Below are 20,907 nucleotides of genomic sequence, written 5' to 3'. Positions count from 1 at the left end.
AGTTTAATTTATCAGTCCTGCCTTGTTCTCTGCTTTGTCCCTGCCTGCCGTGACTATTTAACTCGCTTCTTCCATCAACTGTACCAGTCTCAGATTGATTTGCATCATATCCACAAACATTCACTGCTTCCATCATCAATGCTTAGCAGCAGCAGTGTGTACCATCTACAAGATATATTTCAAAAATTCATATTGACTCCTTAAGACAGTACCTCTCCAAGCCACTCACACTGACTTGGAAATATGACGCATTCCGTGAGTATCACTGGGTCAAGTATTGAAACTGGTTCTAACAACATTATGGGTCTACCTACTCCAAATAGACTGCAGAGATTCAAGAAGGCAGCATACCACCACTATCTTGAAAGAACTGGAGATGGTCAATAAATGGTGGCCCAAGTAGTGATATCCACATCTTATGAAATATTTTTTTCAAGGCAAAGATTCTATAATTGCTGCTGAGTTTGATCTGTATTATATGTAAGTTGCTCTGGGCCTTCCTATGAATAGGCAACCTTTTCTTTAGATTAATGATACAGAGCTTGTAGTACATCCTGCTTCCATTCTTACTCTTTCAGCTCTTGCAGAGAGATATAGACAGGTTGAACCAGTGAGCAAAAATTTAACACATCGAATATATTACAGTGAAATGTGAGGTCATGCACTTTGTCTGGAAGAACAAAGACGCTGAATATTATTTAAATGGAGAAAGACTATAGAAAGCTATGGAACAGAGGGTTTTGGGAGGCAAATTCTGTAGGTAATAGAGAAGACAAGTATAATTTAGGCCTTTATTTCAAAGAAAATGCAGTATAGAACGAGGACAATTTTGCTGAAACTAAGACACTAGTCAGACCATTGTCAGAACAGTTTTGGGCCCCTTATCTAAGGAAGAATATACTGCCATTGGAGGGCGTCCAGAGGAGATTTGCTAGGCTGATACTGGGTTTGGAGGGATTGTTTGCATTGGACATAGCTAATCTAAAAACTAAAGCTCCAGACAGTGTTTAAACATTTTGTATTTTGTTAGGAGATCTGCTGTGTCCCAACGTAAATTATGCAATTTTGTGTACATCTTAACAATATGCTTTTAAGGTTTCCTTTCTTGCTATTGCTCGAGCATATTCCCTAATCACTTGCCTTTCTTACGTAAGAATGAACAAATACTTAAAAGGCTGACTCATGTACTTTAGCACTAAGACTTTTGACCATGTGCTCTATCTGTTGACTTGTGCAAGTATGATAGGTCACATTGGGAGGATATTTTCCACCACTGTTCACCGTGTCATGTTAACGATACTGGTATAATAATTATTGTCTAGAGATAGTTAACTCTTTGAGTTATATTATTTAGAGCAGTAGAGACATTATCAGTTAAGAATTAGATATTACCACAATTTACTGATTTTTTTGTCTGCACCTTGCAGACCCACAGGACTCTGACTGCTGGCGACATAGTATAAACATAACAAAGGAATCCGGGTTTAAGTCTCACTTGCTCAAGAGGTGTGAAATAATATAACAGGTTAATTAGAAACTATCTATAAACATAAGACATGTGTCCTTGAAGATGAAATCTGTTTAAAGCACGGTACGCAATTAACAACTTACACAATGATCATGCCAAATTCTGGATCCTTCATGGTTCATTCGTACTACGTACAATGAATAAACATTAACATTATTACTATTGAACTGTACTTCATGATTCAGCGCTTCCAGAAGATGAGAGCCTCATTAGCATTGCACTAAAATGTTCTTGAGACTGATCCAATACTGAGGGGAAAATGGCATCCTGCTATCATTGATGCAACATCAATACTGTTTAAATTCTCAGTACTCAGTTAAAGGGGCTTTGTAGGTAAGAAACAGACACAAAAGCTTTATTTATTCTTTACATCCTGCAACAGCTTATTGTTATTATTTCAGTATTAATTACAAATACTGTTCTGCTCCCACTGTATTGTTCACATGGTACTTTGCAGCAATATAGGATGCATATGAGTTTTTAAGACAGTTTACTGTTGTTCCTTGGCCTTTATGCTACATGTCATTGGGACTGTGTTATAGACCCCCAAACAGCCAATGTGAGCTAGAAGAGCAGATGTTTAGAGAGATTGCAGATATCTGGAGGAATAATATCATAGAATTAGTTAAAGATTTTAATTTTCTGGGCCACCCAGAGGTGAAGGGCCACAACATGGTGGAATTTGCCAAATCTGTCCAAGAAAGGGAGAGTGCAACACTAGTCCTCCTCTTAGGAAACAAGGTTGGGCAAGTGACTGAAGTGTCAGTCAGAGAGTACTTTGGTTCCAGTGACCATAACTCTCTTAGTTTTATCAGAGTTATGAATAAAGATAGGACAGGTCCACAGGTTCAGGTGGACCTAAACTGAAGTAGGGCCAATTTTGGGGCTATGCGGCAGGATCTAGCAGAGGTTGCTTGGGTGAGTCTGTTTCAATGAAAAGGAATGACTGGCAAATGGGAGGCTTTTAAAAGTGTGATATCAAGAGTCCAGAGACAATATGTCCCTCTTGGGTTGAAGGGAGAAGCTGTCAAGTTTTGGGATGCCTAGCCGATGAGGGATATTGAGGCTCTGGAGAGGAAAATGAAGAAAGCATACATTTGGTTTAAGCTATTAGGCTAGGATATATCGTTAGATGACTATAAAAAGTGCAAGGGCACACTTAAGAGTGAAATCAGAAGAGAAAAAAGAAGGTATGAGATGGATTTGACAGATAAGGTTAAAGATAATCCCAGAAAGGTCTATTGCTATATTAAGAGTAAAAGCGCGGCTAAGGAAAGATCAGCATGTCTGTCAATGTCTGGAGCCAAAGGAGGTGAGGGAGATTTTTAATGTATATTTCTTCTCAGTGTTTACTGGAGAGAGTCATGAATGCTAAGGAAATAAGTGGGGATGTTTTGGTCACATACATATTACCAGAGAGGAGGTGTTTGCAGCCTTAAAGCGCATTGAGGTCGATAAATCCCCTTGGCCTGATCAAGTCCATCCTCAGATATAATGCAACTTGTTGGACTTGTTGGGCCGAAGGGCCTGTTTCCACACTGTAAGTAATCTAACTTGCAAGCTAGAGAAGAATTTGCAGAGGCTCTTGCAGAGATTTTTACTTCATCTTTAGCCACTGGTGAAATTCTGGAAGACTGGAGGGTGGCTAATGTTGTTCCATTGTTCAAGAAAGATAGCAAAAACAAACCAGAGAATGCCAAGCCACTGAGCCTATAATCAGTAGTATGTAAGTTGATGGAGAGGATACTGAGGGACAGGATCAACCAACATTTGGATAGTCAAGGTCTGAATAGGGATAGTCAACATGGATTAACGTGTCAGAACTCATGTCTGACAAATCTTTTAGAGTTTTTCAAAGAGGTAACCAAGAGGATAGATGAGGGTAGGGTAGTGGATGTTGTCTATATGGACTTTAGTAAGGCCTTTGACAAGGTCTTGCACAGTGGGCTAGTCATGAAGGTTAGGTCGCATGGGATCTGGGGAGACTCATAGAATCGTAGAATCCCTAGAATTCCTACAGAGCCCTTTAGCCTAACAATCCAGTTAATTGGATTCAAAATTGACTCAATGGTAGGAAGCAGAGGGTGATGGTTGAAGGTAGTTTCTTGGACTTGAGGCCTGTGACTAGTGGTGTCCCACACAGGGGTCGGCACTGGGACCTTTAATATTTGTTATTTACATAAATAATTTGGATGTGAATATACAAGGTACGATTAGTAAGTTTGTGGATGATGCAAAATTAGGAGGTATCATTGATAGTTAAGCAGGTTATCAAAACTTACAGAGAGATCTTGATCAGGTGGGGAAGGGGGCTGAGGATTGGAAAATGCAATTCAGTACAGATAAGTTGCATTTTCGAAAGGCAAACTAAGGTAGGACTTATACAGTTAACGGTAAGGTCCTGAGGAGTGTTGTGGCGCAGAGGACTTAGGAGTACAAGTACACAATTCTTTGAAGGCGGCGTCACAGGTGGTGAATAAGGCATTTAGCATGCTGGCCTTCATTGGTCAAGGAATTGAGTGTAGGAGTTGGGATGTTGCTAGGATGTTGCTAGGACTATAGGTCTGAGTTACAGGGAGATGTTGACCAGGATAGGACTTTATTCCTTGGAGCATAAGAAAATGAGAGGTGACCTTATTGAGGTATATAAAATCATGAGGTGCATAGATGAGATGAACGCATAAGGTCTTTTTTTACCCAGGGATGGGGAGTCAAACGCTAGAGAGCATAAGTTTAAGGTTAGAGGGGAACTGAGGAGCAACTTCTTCACACAGAAAGTGGTGCATATATGTCATGGGCTACCAGAGAAAGTGATTGAGACAAGTACAATAACAATAAAATTTAAAACACATTTGGATAGGTACATGGATGGGAAGTGTGTAGAATGTTATGGACCAAATGAGGACAATTGGAATTAGCTGAGTTGACGCCATGGTCAACATGGACCAGTCGGACTGAAGGGCCTGTTTCTATGCTGTATTACTCTATGACTCTATGACCGAATGTACTTCCTCACCACGACCTTACCCACAGCAAAACTTCATCATCTTACATCCAAGTACATTTAATGGTAAAATCCTAGGGAGTGTTGCTGAACAAAGAGACCTTGGAGTGCAGGTTCATAGCTCGTGGAAAATGCAATCACAGGTAGATAGGTGTTTGGTATGCTTTCCTTTATTGGTCAGAGTATTGAGTACAGGAATTGGGAGGTCATGTTGCGGCTGTACAGGACATTGGTTAGGCCACTGTTGGAATATTGCATGCAATTCTGGTCTCCTTCCTATCGGAAAGACGTTGTGAAACTTGAAAGGGTTCAGAAAAGATTTAGAAGGATGTTGCCAGGGTTGGAGGACTTGCCAGGGAGAGGCTGAACAGGCTGGAGCTGTTTTCCCTGGAGCGTTGGAGGCTGAGGGCAGTTTTCCCTGGAGCGCTGGAGGCTGAGGGGTGACCTTATAGAGGTTTACAAAGTTGTGAGGGGCATGGATAGAATAAATAGACAAAATATTTTCGCTGGGGTGGGGGAATCCAGAACTAGAGGGCATAGGTTTAGGGTGAGAGGGGAAAGATATAAAAGAGATCTAAGGGGCAACCTTTTTGCACTGCGAGTGGTACGTGTATGGAATGAGCTGCCAGAGGTAGTGGTGGAGGCTGGTACAATTACAACGTTTAAAAGGCATTTGGATGAGTATATGAATAGGAAGGATTTGAAGGGATATGGGCCGGGTGTTGGCAGGTGGGACTAAATTGGGTTGGGATATCTGGTCAGCATAGACAGGTTGGACCGAAGGGTCTGTTTCTATCTGTACATCTCTATGACTCTATTTGATCTGCAGTCAGTATTTAGGGAGGTGAATAAGAAATTAGCAAGTTTGACTGCAACTGAGTAATATCTAGCTTAATTTTGGTGAGGTATGACTGAGATGAGAAATGGAAGTTGACAGTAGATGAGGGTATGGCTGGAGAGAAAGTGCAGGAGAGATAGGTTAGGGCATTGGGATTGGCATGGGGGTGAAAGTGTGACCTTTATGTATGCAAAGACAATGCACCTAAACCGCGCCAGGACTTATTTCCTTGCAGGTTAATTTGCTAATGCTGTTTTTGAGGGTTTAAACTAATTTGACATGAATCTGGAAGCCAGGAGGTAATATCAGAGGGGAATACAAAAGTGCAAAGAATTTTTGGAGCTAGACAATGGGTTTGGTGTAAAAAAGAAAGTAATAGATCTAAATTAGGGCTATGGTGCAGTAATGGGAACATACAAGTGTAGTAAATAAAGTTGCTGATCTGTAGATGCAGTTAGCCACATGGTAATATGCTATGTCTTTCCAGAGATCGGACATAAAGAACAGTAAAACTTGATATTAAATTTTCTAATAATAGGTGTTCAGAATGACAGCACTATCTAAGGAGAGTGTTCTGAAGAAACAAGATATCCCAGAAAGGTCAAGCATAGATGTTATTTGGCTCGAGCTAAGGAACAAAACCATGCAATGACATTACTAAGACTGGTCAGTGGGCTACTATCCAATAGCAGTGATTGTGAGGAACAAATTTGATAGAAAATTACAAACAAGTTCAAGAATTATCATGTAGTTACAATGAGGAAATATTACATCCTGATTTGGATAATATAAAAGGCAGAAAGGGACTAGAATTCTTAGTGTGTTCAGGCTGTCTTTAGAGAAGGCAGAATTTTGACACCTTCAGGTATATACCCACATAATGGATAGGTGAGGCAAACAAATCCATAACTCCTTGGATAATGGAAGAGTTAGAGATTAAGAAGAAGCTGAAGAAGTGTGCTTATGGCAGATGTCAGAAAAAAGTACAACTGATAACAAAGCTGAATATTGAAGGTTGAGGGAAAATTGGAAAAGCATATAAAAGAAGCAAAGAGACAGTATGAGAAGTGACAGGCAGGCAATATAAAAAATCTAGAAGTCTTTTAAAGCTTAGAAACCCCATGAAGTACTGCTGCTCCCACTCCAGAAGTGTGTAATAACTCTCTGAATAGGTTGATTTGAAAATATGTATGCAGAGGAAAAGGAAAAAGAGGAGCTGAGTCCATTAGAGATCAATAAAGTAATGTGTATATGAATGTAGGGAGCATGGTGAAGTACTAAATTAAGTATTAATATCTCTCTTCACCAAGGAAAAAGATGCTGCCAAGGTCATGGGGAAAGCAGATTGAGTTCAAATACTTGAAGGATTTAAAATTAGTCAGAAGCTTTTATTAGATATGCTGTATGTACTTAAAGTTGGTAAGATACCAGAATTGATTGTGATGCATCAAATATACTGAAGGGAAATTGGTGAAAATTATGAAGACACAGGACATAATTTTCCAATCTTAAGCTCTTAAGGTGATTCCAGAGGATTCAAGAATCATTTAGAACATAGAACATTAGAGCGCAATACATAGAGCCCTCAATGTTGAGCCGACCTGTCATACCAATCTGAAGCCTATCTAACCTACACTATTCCATTCTTGTCCATATGCCTATCCAATGACTATTTAAATGCCCTTAAAGTTGGCAAGTCCACTACTGTTGCAGGCAGTGTGTTCCACACCCCTACTACTCTTTGAGTAAAGAAACTACCTCTGATATCTGTCCTACATCTATCACCCCTCAATTTAAAGCTAAGTTGCCTTGTGCTAGCCATTGCCATCCGACAAAAAAGACTCTCACTGTCCAACCTATCTAACCCTCTGATTATCTTATACATCTCAATTAAGTTGTCTCTCAACCTTCTTCTTTCTAACAAAAATGGCCTCAAGTCCCTCAGCCTTTTCTCATAAGATCTTCTCTCCACACCAGGCAACATTCTAGTAAATCTCCTCTGAACCCTTTCCAAAGCTTCCACATCCTTCCTATAATGCGGTGACCAGAACTGTACACAATACTCTAAATATGGCCGCACCAGAGTTTTGTACAGCTGCAGCATGATCTCATGGTTCCAAAACTCAATCCCTCTACCAATAAAAGCTAACACACCGTATGCCTTCTTAACAACCCTGTCAACCTGGGTGGCAAAGTTCAAGGGTCTATGTACCTAAACACCATGATCTCTCTGCTCATCTACACTACCAAGAATCTTACCATTTGCCCATTTAGTAAAGTGTAACAATAAGCTACCCATCTATAAGCCAGCCAGTTTACAATCATTGAGGTTTACTACACAGAAAAAAATCCCTTTGGCCTACTGAGTCTGTGCTAGTTAAATATAATTTCATAACTATTGAAATCACATTTTCCAGCACTTGGACCATAGCCTCATGTGCCTTGGCATTCCAATTGTACATCTAAATACATTTCAAATGTTACGAGGATTTCTGCTTCCACCACCCTTACAAAGCAGTGAGTTTCAGATTCCTACCATTCTCTGAGCAAAAAAAAACTTTCTTTGTTTCCCTTCTAAACCTCCTGCCCCTTATCCTGAATTCATGCCAGCTGGGCATTGATCCCTCCACCAAGAGGAAATGTTCATTTTTCTCTGCCCTGTCTCTTGCCCCTTATAATTCTAAACATCTCAATCATGTCCCCCCTCATTCCCTTCTGTTCCAAAGACAAAACCCTCAGATTATCCAATTGCTTTTCATAACTGAATTGTTCCAGCCCAGCACTCTCTCCAATTCAATCATATCCCTCCTATAATTTGGATTCCAGAACTGCAAACAATACTCTAGCTGTGGTCTGACCAATGCTTTATACAGTTACAGCATATCCTCCCTGTTCTTAAATTATGCCTCAGCTAATAATGGCTTATTTATATGCCTTCTTAGCACTTTATCTACCCTGTCCCACTACCATATGGGATTGGTGGACATGCACACTAAGGTCCCTCTGATTCTCAATGCTTCACAGTGTCCTACTGTTCATCATGTATTCCTTTGCCTTGTTTGTCTTGCTCAAGTGCATCACCTTACACTTATCTGGATTGAATTTGATTTGCCACTAATACATCCATCTGGCCAAACTGTCTACATCTTCCTGTAATTAAAGGCTATCCTCCTCACTATTTACTACTCCATCATTTTTTATATCATGTGCACATTTTCTGATGAAACCCCTGACATTCAAATCAAAATCATTTAAATAAACCACAAACAGCAAGGGCTCCAAAACTGAACCCTGTGCAACCCCACTAGATACAGGTTTCCAGTAACAAAAATTCCCTCAACCATCACCCATTGTTTTCTGCCACTCAGTCAGTTCTGTATCCAATTAACCAAATTTCCTTGGATCCCATGGGTGCTTACATTTGCTATCAGTCTCCCTTGTAGGATCTTATAAAAAGCCTTGCTGAAGTTCAAGTAAACTATGTCGAATGCAATGCCTTCACTTACAAACCTGGTCATCTCTTCAATAAATTGGTTACCTTTAGTAGTTGAGAAGGCTTTTAGAAACAATAATTTAGGACAAATTAATTATTGTTTCCTGGCAATGTTTCCTGTGAAAATATCTTAATTAGGAAATGTAGTTCATTCAAGAAAGCCACTACAGATTTGTTAATGGCAAACTGCGTTTGACTGACTTGGGTTAAGTTTTTTGATGACAAAACAGAGATGGTTGATGAGGGTACTGCTGGCCCTGTGGTGTAAATGGATGTCCAAAAGGCATTTGATGAAATGATACACCACAGACTTGTAAGTGAGGTTAGAGCTCATGGAATAAATGGAATAATTGCAATGTGGACATAAAATGGGCTGAGTAAAAGGAAATGAAGAGTAGTGATAAGTGGTAGTTTTCAATCTAGTTCACTCTGTCGTTAGGGAAGCAAAGTCCTGTCGTTTCCTCAGAATAGCCTAAATATGGTTCCAAACTTGCAGCAATGTGGTTGACTCTTAAATGACCTTTATAATAGGCTTAAGCTGAAGGAAATTAGAGTTGGACAACAAATGCAGATTTTGACTGCAAATCTCATATCCGTGATAGAATAAAGAGAAAATGATGTTCTGTAAAACTGTTGAGCTTCAACTTGAGTATGTGTCCACTTTTGGGCACCACACTTTAAGAAGCATGTAAAGGCATTGAGAAGTTGGAACTGGCTTCCTCGGAGAAAGCTATGATGAGATTTAATGGAGGAATTCAATATAAAGAGGGGTTTGGACAGAGTAGAAAGGGAAAAAAAAACTGTTCCCATTGTGGAATAATGCAGATTTAAGGTTAATGGCAAAAGAAACAATAACAACATGAGGAAAAATATTTTTCCTCCAGCAATTAGTTAGGATCTGGAATGCACTACATTAGAATGTGATGGAGACAAAGGTTAATTAAAGGTTTCAAGAGGGAATTGAATCATTATATAAAAAAAATTGCAGAGCCACATATAAAAGGCAGGGGGGTGGCACCGGTTAAATTGCTCATCAGACAGCCAGCACAGAAATGACAATCTGAATGGCCTCCTATGCAATAACAATACCATGATTATAACTTCAGTTAGTTATCAGAAAGTATTTATTTCCTTTCTCTGCTATTGGCTTCAGAGTTAGTCAGTTGCACATTGAAACCCCACTACAGAGACCTGAGTTCAAAATCTAGGCTGGCAATGCTGTATAATACTGAAGGAGTTGCAATGTTTCACATGAGATTATAAACCGAGGCTTCACAAGCCCTGTCTGCTGAATACAAAATTACCCCATTACAAAAAAAATTATCCTATTCTCCATTAACATGAAATGAAACATCGACACTACAGTAAATGAAAATTCAAGCTGCTGCAAATTGATCTCATATATTACATCTTTATTGAATATTGTTGCATTTTCTACATTACAATAGTAACCACACTTTGAAAGACTCTGTGATTTTTCATTCCCACTTCCTTCAGGGATAGAGCGACCCACCCAGTGCTTTTCCACTTTGGTATTGCCAACCCTTCCTCCTTTTAAAACTTTTTTTAAATCAATAGTCAAATTAAGCAATAAAGCTGTTTTACGTTTGGTAGAATTATCCCTTGTGGTTTTCTCATTGCATATTATAGGAATGATGATGGTTTGAATGCCCTCTGTGTCTTAGAATTGTTGGTACAACCCAATTTAAATCATTTGCAGCTGGTTCCTACTGTTTCTCAGTTTCTCTCCTAATCCTTCTCCTGCTTTCTCTAGCAGAATATAATATTTTTTGATTTTAGAATTTTATAATATATTATCATTAGTTGAGAATTTGAACTTTAGAGGTAAATAGGTTTTGACATTAGTTTTGTGAAGTTAATTTGTTTCATTAAGAGGTCAGATAAGAATTTTTAACAGTTAGTTCAAATATCATTTTCAAGAAAGCATGTGCCATAAGATAAATGATTAGATGAACTACTTGGGGAGTTAACGGATTACATATTTAAACATACAGAAAGACAGACCAGAGGCCATAGTCATTTGAGAACAGTTTCATTCCAGCAGAAGGAAGTTTAGTCTGTGGCAATTCAAGCTTTAATAACTGAAAATTGACTTAGAACTCTTTTAGCAGTTTAGGTAGACATAGTTTTTCTTAACATTCAGTTAGAAAAAAATCAGTGAAGTAGTCATGTCCCTGTGTTTCACAGAGTAACAAAGAGAATTACATCTGGTAAATGGGTAGAAAGACACTGATTGGAAGCAATTGCAATCTTGTCAGCTGAGTAAGAAACTAAAGAGTTCAAGATAGGATTAAGACATCACGGGGATAGAGTGATTGTAAAAGTTATTCCTGGGAAAGGTGTTGAATCTTTCTTTTTGCTTTTTCTGTTAAGACATTATCAGACAATCTGATAATGTCTTATGAATTTTTGTGTAGTTTATGTTTGTTAAAAGCAAATTGGCAGCCTTATATGAATACATTCAGTGACTAATCACCATATTAACCAAACTTCAAACTAAAACTTATGATCCATTTAGATAAGTTTCGCTCTGAGATATGACTTGATGAATATTACCATCAGCTTTTTACACAACAAAGAGCAGATTAACTATCAATGGAAAGTGAGGGTGCTGCACTGCATGACCAAAATTGTATCATTTATTCATGACAAGTTTTCAATTCTGTTTCTTAGCCTGACATCTCACTCTTTAAATTTACAGTACGAGAAACTTCCTTATGGCCCTTTCCTCTCCAAAAAAACAGAGAACTTGACACATGTTTCAGGACAGCAATAGTTCCCACCAATACAACTTCCCTTTTTTAACAAGGCTGTTGAAATAAGATTTTGGTTGCCAGCAATGCTGGTCAGGGCTGATATTGACAGGTCAAATATGTCATGATTATCTTCATAGAAACCATTGCCTTGTTAGTGCTTCCACTTATTTTTGACAGTTGTAAACAAGGTTAAGCTAAGGGAATGACTCCATGCATCTCTTAAAGTATTTACACAAATATCAAAATCTTTGATGTAGTGTTGAAGAGCATTTCTCTCAGACTTCCAATGAAAGTAAATCCAATGACTGCAATACATACATCTCAATCCTTATATACTTAAATTGCTGAAATATTAGATATCCCTATCATTCATGTAACAAGCCATATTCATTCTCAGGCTAACACTCAGGAGTACATTTTGTTTGGCATATTTTTATTGTTTTACAGTATTTTTGCCAATTTTCTAATGTTGCGAGTATATCTATCCTATGCTATCCGCAGTGCTAACTGTGCCATTGCTCATGCACAGGTGGCTAATATCCACGCATGTGATTTCGCCTTGCTGGATCGGCTTATGTGTCCAAAATGTTAGTGCCAAGGCCACTAAGTTCACACAAAATGTGTGGAAATGACAGGCAAGGAAAGACCAGCTGGATTGTCAATCCTGCAACACACACACTGGAACATGACTGGATACTCCTAAGGCGCCATTCATCACCTTACTCCATCAACCAACAACAACTACATTATAACCTAGGGGACAAAGAAAAAATTAACCATTCAGAATGATGAAAACCAGCAGCCAGCTGCTGGGAACTTTACAACTGAAAGGAGGGTGCATGGCACAACAATGGAAGCACCAGGCAAGAGTAGTAAGGACATCACATTTATTTTTATAGTTCAGGTGACCCTTCCCTCCTCAATGCATTTGCCAAACAGTAGAAGCCCTGCTGAGATGCAGATACTTCACCTGTTTAATGAGTTATTGCTGAATCGACATGAATATGAGATTTCTTACACACATGATGTCTAGCTTGCGCAGAGATTTTGAGATTCTTTGTAGTCAGCTCTTACATTCAAGTTGATTGCGAGTTTCTGTTTACATCATAGCCTTCCTTGACCATTAATATAAGATATGCACTTTATGTTATCATGTTTATTAATCTCTATAATCTTGAAAAATCCAATCTCAAATTATGGAATATGTAATACATTTACCACATAAAAGGCAAGCAATATTCAGCAGTAGCAGCATGGTTACATCTTCAGAACTTATTCAAACAATTGCAATAACTGTTGTCAGAAAATTGTCTTGAGTTCTCGGGCTTTGATTATGTCACGGCAACTGCAGATCCATGCTGTGCATCTTTGCCTTGTGCTGAGGCTTGTCATTAAATAATTGTTTCAATAATGATTGATGCACTGTGGAGTTAGTTTCTTGTCAGCAGTACGTAACAGATATAGCCAAATGCAACTTTGGAGTTGGGTAAAAACAGGGAGTTTCGAGGGTTGAGTTGCAAGGAGTAAGTGGTAATTTGAGGGCTAATTTTCAAGCTAAGTATTGTTTTTTTCAAAAATATACTTTATTCATAGAATTCCTTGGTACATGTACAGTTGATGATTCCGTTCAGGTATGTCCTTACATTCAGAGAACAGACTGAGTTGATGTTTACAATTCTCTATGTTAACCGTCCGACCTTTTGGCATTTAGCTGAGGTGTCACTGGGGCCCAATTACTGGATGGACCCCTGTTATTCTTCAGCAGAAGAACCTTACACGGTGGACTTTTCCCACCATGCCGTGGCAGCAGTTGCCCAAACTTCAGTGTGTCCCTCAGCACGTAGACCTGGATCTTGGAACAGTCAGTCAGGGCCAATTCTTTCAACTGGAAGACCAGTAAATTTCGGGCATTCCAAAGAATGATTTTCGCTGAGTTGATGGTCCTCCAGACACAGTTGATGCTTATCTCGGTGTGCGTCCCAGGCAACAGAACAGAGCACAGAGTCCTGTGTCATAGAGCTGTTCGAGATGAACCTCAACATACACCACTGCATTCGTCTCCAGACTTCCTTTGCATAGGCACATTCCAGAAGGAGGTGTGATAGTCTCATTTCCATCCACAGCCGCTTCAAGGGCAGCGTGCGGTGCATGGAGAGTCCAGGCATGCATAAAGGATCTCACAGGCAGAGCCGTTCTCACTGCCAGCCAAGCAATGTCCTGGTACTTGTTTGATAGATCTGGCAATGATTTTCAAGCTAACTTAGTCCTTTAATCTAGTAACTAAAAACTGCTCTGTTTAAATGTTATCGTTTTTGTCAATTTCTGAAACAGGAGTTAGCTGAGTCACAGTTAGGTGAAGTTGGTTAACTGAACAACTATTTAATTTAAGTCAGAAGCATTGTTTTTGGAGTCTATAATAAAGACCCAGCCTCTGTTGCACTGTGAGTGCTTCTTGGCTAAATGAGAGTGCCTTGGATGGTAAAAACAGGGAGTTAGATGAGGCAGGAAGTAGGCGAAGCTGACTGATACTGAAAAGAGTGGAAATGGAGAAGATATTTCTACTAGTGCTGTATATGAGACTAGGACCTGAGAGCACAGCCTCTGAAGGGAATCAAGACTTATGAGAAAAAGGCAAGGGAATGGGGTTAAGAGACACATCAGCTCTGAATGGCAGAGCAGACTAGATGCTCCTATATCTTATGGCGTTATGGTGGTGACATTCTGCTGGAGGTGGCAGAATTGGCAGAGGATGATCCTTTGAATGCAGGAACTAGTGGGGTGGAAATAAAGGACAAAGGGAATGCTATCCTTCTGGAAAGGAAAAGAAGTGTTGAGGGCAGAAGTGCAGGAGAGGGATCAGGCATGGCTGAAAGTTCAGTCAACCATTGTGGGGGTGATTCCTCACTGAGGGAAAAGGAAGTCCTGTCAGAGATGGAAAACAAGAGCACTCAAGACATCATTGTTGTATTGGATAAAAAGTTGAGTAGGGGCGTGAGTAGGAGAAATGTCTCACATACTTCACAAGCAGACAGAAATAGCTGAGACCATTGCCACACATTTGACTTGGAGAAAGTGAGATGAGTTAAAGCAGAAGTTGTTCAAATTGAGAACAAGCTCAGCTAGGCAAAAGAGGTGGTGGATGGAGACAGTGTGCAGGCTTCTCTTTTGAAGGAAGAAGTGAAGAGCTTTCAGATCATCCTGACAGGCATTGGACGTATAGAGGGATTGCAGATCTATGGTGAACAGGAGATGGCTAGGATCAGAAAATTGGAAATTGTGGAACCAACATAAAGCATCAGAAGAACCACAAATATAAGTGGGAAGAGACTGAACTTGATGGGGCTGGGTGGACAAAATAAAGCTAAGTTAGGCAAAAAAGTAGGGCAGGAACAGGCTAAAAACAGGGAGGCAATGGCCTCATGGTATTTTCACTGGATTGTTAATCCAGAAACCCAGGTAATGTTCCTGGGACCTGGGTTTGAATCCCACCATGGCACAGGTAAAAAAGTCTGGAATTAAGAGTCAAATGATGACCATGAAGCCATTGTTGATTATCAGGACAAACCCATCTGTTCACTAATGGCCTTTAGAGAAGGAAACTGCCATCCTTATCTGATCTAGCCTAGGTAACGACTCCAGATCAACAGCAGTGTAGTTGATTCTCAACTGCCGTCTGGGCAATTAGGGATGGGCAATAAATGCTGACCTAGGCAGAGATACCTGTATCCCTATGAAATGCATTTTGAAAATTGTTCTGCCAGAGCAATCCTGTTTATGGATTTGAGAAGGAGGTAGAAGCGGCTGTGCGGGTTTGGGACTGAAAGCGCAACGTTGTGGAGGGGATATCTCTAGAGGAGATGAGGTCCATGAAAGTGTTGGAAACTACAACCTGATGTTCACTGGTGGAGTCATGATCCAGGGGAGATAGGAGGAAGTGTATGGGAGTTGGTGCTCAGCCTTTGCCAGGTAGAGATCAGCATTGGCAGATTTGATAAGTCTTGGAGGTCATAGCTTTATGATATGGCATAGTGGATTTAAGACAGATGAGAAATCATTTTTCCCAAAGGATCGTGAATCAATAGAATTAATTACTTTAATATGGTGGACCCTAAGAAACTGAATAAACTTAAGGAGGAGACAGACAGATTTTTAGTTAGTAGTGGGTTGAAGAGTTATAGAGAGGGAAAAAGAAAGAATTTGAGTCTGAGATGAGATCAGCTATGATCATATTAAATGGTGGAACAAGTGTCAAAGGCTGAATTGTCTACCCCTGTTCCTAGGAGCGGCATAGTGATTTATTGGGTAATACTGCTGCCTCACAGGGCCAGGGACCTAGGTTCAACTCCAGCCTGGGTGTCTGTATGTGTGGAGTTTGTACATACTCCCTGTGTCTGTGTGGGTTTCCTCCAGGTGCTCAAGTTTTCTTCCACAGTCCAAAGATGTGCAAGTTAGATGGATTGGCTATGCTAAATTTTCCATAGTTTCCACGGATAGGTGGATTAGCTATGGGAAATGTAAGGTTACAGAGTGGGGGGAGGGGGGGGGAGGTGGTCGGGGTAACCCTGGGTAGGATGCTATTTGGAAAGTCGGTGTCGACTTATTGATCCAAATGGCCTGCTTCCACACTGTAGGGATTCTATGATAGTTTTGTGTTAACAAGTTCAGGGCTGGACTTGAGGGAACAGAGTGAGACATTTTAGAGTGGGTGAGGGGAGCGGAGACAGTAAGGCACTGATATCATGTCAGCAATTCTCCATGAAGCCATTATTATTGCTAGTCACTTCAAATCTGCCTACTCTTTTCCTAAAGATTTGCAGCAGCTCCTACAATCATTGGCTCACTCCCTCTCAAGACTGCTATTCCAAGCACAGATTCTGCCTCTAGAGGAGTAACCAGATCAGAAGAAAGGGAAACTGTGACTGGAGGAACAGAAGCAGCCAGTATGGGGTGGCATGGTGGCTCACTGGTTAGCACTGCTGCCTCACAGCACCAGGTACTCAGGTTCGATTCCAGCCTCGGGTGACTGTCTGTGTGGAGTTTGCACATTCTCCCAGTGTCTGCATGGGTTTCCTTCAGGTGCTCCGGTTTCCTCCCACAGTCCAAAGATGTTTAGGTTAGGTGGATTGACTATACTAAATTGCCCATAGTGTTCAGGAATGTGTAGATTAGGTGCATTAGTCAGGAGTAAATGTAGGTAAATGGGTCGGGGTGGGTTACTCTTCAAAGGGTTAGTGTGGACTTGTTGGGTCAAATGGCCTGTTCCCACACTGTAGGGATTCTATGATCAAATCTGTAATTGGAGAAGCAACTCTATCTTGTGCAAGGTCGGCTTGTCTACTCATAACTCTAATGAAATCCTGCTGTCACTGTCTATGGCTGATCTTTTTTTTTGAAATCCCAGGTAAGAAGAGTGGAACTGATAGTTTAAAATAGTGAATTTTTGAGATGAACATGCAATTCAAAGTCAAGATGGTATGTGACTTGAAAGAGAATTTGCACATGATGGTTTTCCCATGTATCTATTTCCCCTGTCTTGATAATAATGGGCATGGATTAAGAAGGTACTGTTAAAAACACAAACAGGGAAAACAGGAGCAAAGGAGGCCATTCAGCCCTTTTGAGCCTGCTCCACAATTCTGCATGATGATAGCTGATCAGCCAATTCAGTATCCTGTTCCCGTTTTCTCCCCATAACTTTTTATCCCTTTATCCCTCAGAACTATCTCTAAATCCTTGAACATTCACAAGTTGGCCATAACTGCTTTCTGAAGTAGTAAATTCCAAGTCTCACTACTCTGGGTAAAGAAATATCTCCTCATCTCAGCCCTAAAGTCTACTCATACTGTGGTCTCCGGTTTTGAGTTTACACTGTCTCGTCCTGTTAGAATTTTCTAGGCTTCTATGAATTCCTCTCTCATTCTTCCAAACTCTATTGAACATAATGCTAACTGGTCCAGCCTCTCTTCATAGGTAGGTCCTGCTATCCCAGGAATTAGTCTGGGAAACCTTCATTGCATCCAGAATATCCTTCCTCAGATAAAGAGACCAAAACTGCACACGATACTGTAGGTGTGGTCCCACCAAGACACTGTATAATTGCAAGAAGGCATCCCGTTCCTGTACTTGTATCCTATTGCTATTAAGGCCAACGAACTATTTGCCTTCTTCACTGCCTGCTGCAAGTACATACTTACTTTCAGTGACTAGTCTTCAACCACACCCAGCTGTCATTGCACCTTCCACTTTCGTAATCTATAACCATTCAGATAATAATCTGCCTTCCTGATTTTGCTACTGAACTAGATAACCTCACTTTTATCTATATTGTATTTCATCTGCCATGCATTTGCTCATTCACTCAATATGGCCAAATCATACTGAAGCATCTCTACATCCTCCTCAACTTCTTTATTTCATTTTGATTTTATTATTGGCACAGATACCTAGGTACAGCACAGTTTGTTTTGCATGCAATGCAGACAGATCATAACATACAAAGATCATGGGGTGACAGAACAGAGTGAGGAATACAAAGTTATGGCTGCAATATGGCACACAAAAGCAAGATCAACATTAGATTTTAAACTTGAGAGGTCCGTTCAGAAGTCAACAGCAGAGAAGAAGCTGTTTTAAGTTTTTGTACTATCTGCCTGATAGAAGTGGTCAGAAGAGATTACAAACGGTATGGGAAAGGTCTTTGATGTTGGTTGCCTTTCCAAGGCAGCAAGAAGTGTAGATAAAGTCAATGGATAGAAGATTGGCTCATGTGATGGACTGGGCTGTGTTCACAATTCTCTGTAGTATCTTACAGCTCTAGTCAGAGCAGTTGCCATAGCAAGCTGTGATGCATCCAGATAGAATGCTTTCTATGGTGCATTTATAAAAGTTGGTAAGAGTCCTATGGACATGTCAACTTTCCTTAGCCTTCTGAAGAAGAAGAGGTATTGTTGTGTATTCACGACTGGCACAGATTGGTGATCATCACTCCTAGGAACTTGACACTCTCAACTATCTCTACCTCAACTCTATTGATGTAGATAGGGGAGTATCTTCCTTGCTTACTTACTTACCAGCCATTTCATTTTGCTGACGTTGTGGGAGAGATTGTTATCTTTATGTCACACCACCAACGTTCTCTCTCTTTCCTGTGTTCTGTTCCATCATTGTTTGAGACCCAGCCTACAATGGCAGTGTCATCAGTGAATAGATGGTGTTTGGATGAAATTTGGACATAGTCATGCGTGTACAGGGAGTACAGTAGGTGGCTGAGTATGCCGCCTTGCAGGGTGCTGGTGTTAAAGATTGTTGTGAAGAAAGTGCTGTCACCTATCCTCATTGATTTCAGTCTGTGGGTCAGGAAGTCGAGGACCTAGTTGCAGATGGTCGAGCAGAGAACTAGGTCTTGAGTTTGGAGATTAGTTTGGTTGGGATTATAATGTTCAAGGCTGAGCAGTAGTCAATAAGCAGAAGCCTGACATTGGTATCCTTTATTGTCCAGTTGTTTCAGGAATGAATGTAGGGCTAGGGACATGGTGTCTGCCATGGACCTGTTGTGCCAGTAGGCAACTTGCCAGGGATCAAGGCAGGCTGGGAGACTAGAGCTGATATGAGCCATGACCAATCTCTCGAAGCACTTCATAATTATTGACATCTGAGCCACCAGGCCGCAATCATTGAGGCACGTTGCATGTGTTTTCTTTGGTACTGGGATAATGGTGATTTTCTTGAAACAGGTGGGGATTTCAGATTGTAGCAAGGAGAGGTTAAAGATGGCAGCGAATACTCCCACCAGCTGATCTGTACAGGATCTGAGTATATGGCCGAGGACTCCATGGGTCGCTTTCCATGGGTTCACTCTCAAGAAGGCTGGTCTGATATCTGCAGTGGTGATTGAGGAAACAGATGTATCTGAGGCTGTTGGGGCAGGTGACACCATTTCACTGATCTCCTGTTTGATCAGAACGCATCAAGGAGGGATGTATTTTTATCCACCATTCTGTTCTGCTTCACTTTGTAGCCTGTCATGTCGTGTAGGCAGGTGTGTGGTAAGTTTGGGTCTAACTTAGTCTGGTGTTTTGTCTTAACCTCTGTAAGGCCATTAGAGATGCTATCTCTAGATTTCCTGTTACGGTGACGGTTGTCTGACTTGACCGGTCCACACCTCGTTTTTAGTAGACAGTGGATTTCTCAGTTCATCCATGGTTTCTGATTGGAGAACATACGGACTGACTTTTTTTGGCAAGCAGTCCTGTACTCACATGCTAATGAAGTCCATTACAGTGGTGGCATACTAGATTGTATGCTAAATTCTTGAATATGGACCAATCCACCAATTCCAAGCTCTTTTGCTGCCTCAGACCAGCACTGTACTACTTTCTATACTGGGTCCTCACGTTTCAACTTCTGCTTGTAAGTTGGGAGGAAGAACACAGCATTGTGATCTGATTTTCAAAAGTGCAGATGAGTTTTGAAGTAGTAGACATCTTCAGTTGTGTAACAATGGTCAAAGATTTTTTTATCCCTGAAGGAACAGGAGATATGTTGATGGTATTTTGGTAGCTCCCTTTTGACTTCCCAGCCAGCTTTGTCATCTGCAAACTATTATATTTAGCTATTATATTTAGTTCAAGATCAAGTAAGAAAAGGGAAGATGATGTTGATAATTAGATGAAGAGGGGTGGGAGCAGGCTCAAGTGAACTAGTTGGCTGCATATCCTACATGTCTTTCTGGCCAATGTTTATGTCATTTACAAGCTACTTTAGTTTCATTGCAATTTCCTTTGTGAATTATTGTAAGATCGGCATATGATTCAAACAGAACCACGCCACCTTCTCTACTTGCACTGAATGTTTAACATTAAGAAGTTGAGCAAAGTATTTAGTCATCAAAAAAGTTAGAAAAATGTGGGATCTAGATTCATGGTCAAGACACTTTTGATTCCCTGAATGAATATATTCTCTTTATTTGAACCTTTGTAACTAAATTGCTCTTCTCTTCTATAGGCACTGGGCAATCATGAATTTGACAATGGTGTGGATGGCCTTTTGTACCCCTTTCTTCGGAATGTTACTTTCCCAGTGCTGAGTGCAAATATAAGAGCAGATCAGCAGTTATCACCAAGCATCACGGGCTTCTATCAACCATATGTGATCCTAAATGTTGGTGGGGAAAAGATCGGTGTGGTTGGATATACCACCAAAGAAACCCCAATACTTTCAAGTCCAGGTGGGGACCAATTGAAGATGAGGTTCAGTATTACAGAGCTT

The 20,907-nt window shown here is 40.4% G+C and overlaps 1 protein-coding gene across 1 annotated transcript in view; it reads left to right on the top strand.

Moving 5' to 3' along the window:
- Positions 1–20,907, top strand: part of nt5e (5'-nucleotidase, ecto (CD73)) — an 87,337-nt gene that overhangs the window by 16,803 nt on the left and 49,627 nt on the right. Inside the window, exon 2 of the mRNA XM_072581141.1 lies at positions 20,644–20,866. Coding sequence (XP_072437242.1) covers positions 20,644–20,866 — 223 coding nt within the window. The remainder of the gene's footprint in view (positions 1–20,643; positions 20,867–20,907) is intronic.

This window comes from Chiloscyllium punctatum, chromosome 11, assembly GCF_047496795.1.
Source record: "Chiloscyllium punctatum isolate Juve2018m chromosome 11, sChiPun1.3, whole genome shotgun sequence".
Classification (NCBI taxonomy): domain Eukaryota; kingdom Metazoa; phylum Chordata; class Chondrichthyes; order Orectolobiformes; family Hemiscylliidae; genus Chiloscyllium; species Chiloscyllium punctatum.
Note: the sequence above shows the minus strand (reverse complement) of the source record. Positions and strands in the feature narration are given on the sequence as shown.